This window comes from Etheostoma spectabile, chromosome 15 (genome assembly GCF_008692095.1).
Source record: "Etheostoma spectabile isolate EspeVRDwgs_2016 chromosome 15, UIUC_Espe_1.0, whole genome shotgun sequence".
Lineage (NCBI taxonomy): Eukaryota > Metazoa > Chordata > Actinopteri > Perciformes > Percidae > Etheostoma > Etheostoma spectabile.
This window is the reverse complement of record NC_045747.1, coordinates 33782494-33785036: the sequence shown is the minus strand read 5'-3', so window position 1 is coordinate 33785036 and position 2543 is coordinate 33782494. Positions and strand designations below refer to the sequence as shown.

General features: G+C 44.7%; 1 protein-coding gene across 2 annotated transcripts in view; it reads left to right on the top strand.

Annotated features, from left to right (window-relative positions):
• The window catches only part of LOC116702603 (ADP-ribosylation factor-like protein 4D), a 9785-nt gene extending 7745 nt beyond the window's left edge, over window positions 1–2040 (top strand). For both annotated transcript variants that reach the window (XM_032536920.1, XM_032536919.1), the window contains one exon: window positions 1038–2040. In XM_032536920.1, coding sequence (XP_032392811.1) covers window positions 1038–1202 — 165 coding nt within the window. In that variant the 3' untranslated portion in view covers window positions 1203–2040. The remainder of the gene's footprint in view (window positions 1–1037) is intronic.
• The last annotated feature ends 503 nt before the right edge of the window (window positions 2041–2543 follow it).

Here is a 2543-nt window from a genome sequence, read left to right as displayed (position 1 = left end):
GGGGTGAGGTCCATTAAGTCAGTCTCAGTGGTGGGTGAAACCGAAGCAGAGGGACAGACACAGAGCTGTAGCCGAGCAAAAGTACAACACTTTTTAATTCATGAACTTTACCGGTTATCAAGAAAAATAAAATGCACATACAGATCATCTTCAAACTGCCAAAAATGGCCTGATAATCAGCCAGGGCCGATACGCTCTCTGTCCCTAGTCACTACACTGAAGATGACCTCTAGATGTTTGGTAGACAAAGTATTGCTTTAGTATACAGAAGGTAGGAAGCCGACCCACCAGTTGCAGAAAATGGATTCATGGTTTTACGCCACTGTGTTATTGTTTTTTTCCGAAATAACAAATGGCCTTTTATAAGGGAGGGAAGAACAGAGAAGCCGACCGTGTAGTCACTTTACGTCAACACCACGCAAAGCAGAATAATAATTTTCTCCCAGTGACAGCGGGGGTCCCTTTTTAAACACTGCGGCCATTGTGTCTTGACAGTGACCTATTACCAGTATTACTCGCCTATTCTTCATCCTCCTCACATCAATCCTTCCTTTTACACTTTGTTAATCAACTATCAGGCTTTTTGAAGAAACTTCAGACACTCAACTGCCATGACATTTTGCAATGGTATGAAAGGGCAGCACTGCTGCCAAATTTTGAAGGCTGCAGCTAAACTTCATGCCATCATCATTATCCCCTGCTCTCGTGTTTCACTCTAAAAATATATAAAAGACTGGCCTAGTTTTACTGTTGTAGAGCGGACCTCCATGGGGCATATGGACCAGTATTTCACTGCTCTCACCCCTGGTGTAGCCAGTGTTGCTGCTCCGCAGACAGCATAGCATACATGTTCAATGCTGCCTGTCTGTAGTCTCTCCACACACATGTACGGTGCAGAGTGAAGTTGTTCATACCAATTATAAATAATAAGGTAGTCAGTGTTCTAATCTGTAAAAATGACATATGGCCTTCAAATATTCAGTGAATGGGACCTCTGGTTGTGACTGACGTCCTGTCATGTGTCTCCTGTGTTTCAGGTGGAGAAGGTTCTGGCTCTCCATGAGCTGAGCTCGTCCACGCTGCACCACACACAGGGCTGCTCGGCGCTGGATGGTCAGGGCCTGCAGCCCGGCCTGGAGAAGCTCTACGACATGATCCTGAAGAGGAAGAAGATGCTCCGACACAGCAAGAAGAAGAGATGAGGCGGCAAGGTCGCTGCGGTGCTGGGGACAGATGTTACTTTTTGAACCACTTCTAGTCTGAGGACCTTCTCAGCAGCCACGTCAGAGACACTTCAGCGGGTGAAACCAGAGGGAAGCTGTCAGTCCTCCAGACAAGTTAGGATGTCTTCAACCAAGTCACAAACTTTGTCTCTCAGGTCTATTTTAAATGGAGACCCCTTCCTTCACCCGATAGACGTTTGGACATCTTCTTCCTTTGGGATTGTGTGTGCTCTTGAGCACTCCTCCCTCTTCCCATGTCCCATCTTTAAAGGAGCACGGCCGAGGGACTAACAGCCCCAGAGGGGGCAACAGAGGAAAACCTGTGCAATATATGAATGAACACTCCCTGATGCACTAACATCAATATTGAAGGATATTTAAACCATTACTGTAGTGCCATCAGAACCCTGCAGGCCTGCCCTGAGCAAAGTTCCTGTTCCTTTAAGTTTCAATGTCACACTTTACTCTAAATCTTTATGTTGCATGATGTTCACCCAAATACCCCCTCGGGGATATTAAGACAACACTTTTGTTGATCAAAAGATATCTGTTAAGATTATTCTAGTTTAGAAACTGCCCAATGTCCAGTTAGGTATGTCATTGGCACAGCAGTGAACACACTGATGCACCGAGGCTGCACAGATCAGAGAGCTCCTCACTCCTTACCAAAGGTGTTAGCTTGTCACAGTTAGGTGTGTCCCAGGGTTGGCTGGATGTTTGGTTGGTTAGTTCAAACCTTTAAATAGTTTTTATATTGTGTCCATTTATATTTTGTAGAATGTCAACATGAATAAATTATTGAGCAACTTTGGCATTATTTGCTTGAAATGTCTTTTTTTTTTCTTTTTTTTTTACGTGCCTTATTCATTATACATTGACTCAGGACCGCTGATGCTTCGACCAACCTGACCTTTCAATGATTCCAAGTCTCGGTGCATTCGGGGAACGGTAATCATGTCTGACAGGTTCACACTAATGATTCGTCATCCAGGGCTGTCAGAACATGCCTTTAAACACATCAGCAGTGCTCCCACAGCATACACCGCTGCTGTTATCTGGAAAAGATCAGCCTGCAGGGCGCTCCACATCACACATACATACGTACAACACTGGGCCAGTACTCACAGGTACAGATTTGCTACGAAGAGTAATGACCTTGTACTTCCCATCATAGTTCTCATTGTTAACAACTCCCATTTTAAAAAAAACAAAATTAATTTGTCTGTAGCTAAATACTTCCTGTGCCTCACCTCAGTCCCCTCTCCCCCTGTCATGTAATGGTATCAGTCAGGGTTCCATCTGTGAAAAGAGAAGGGAAGG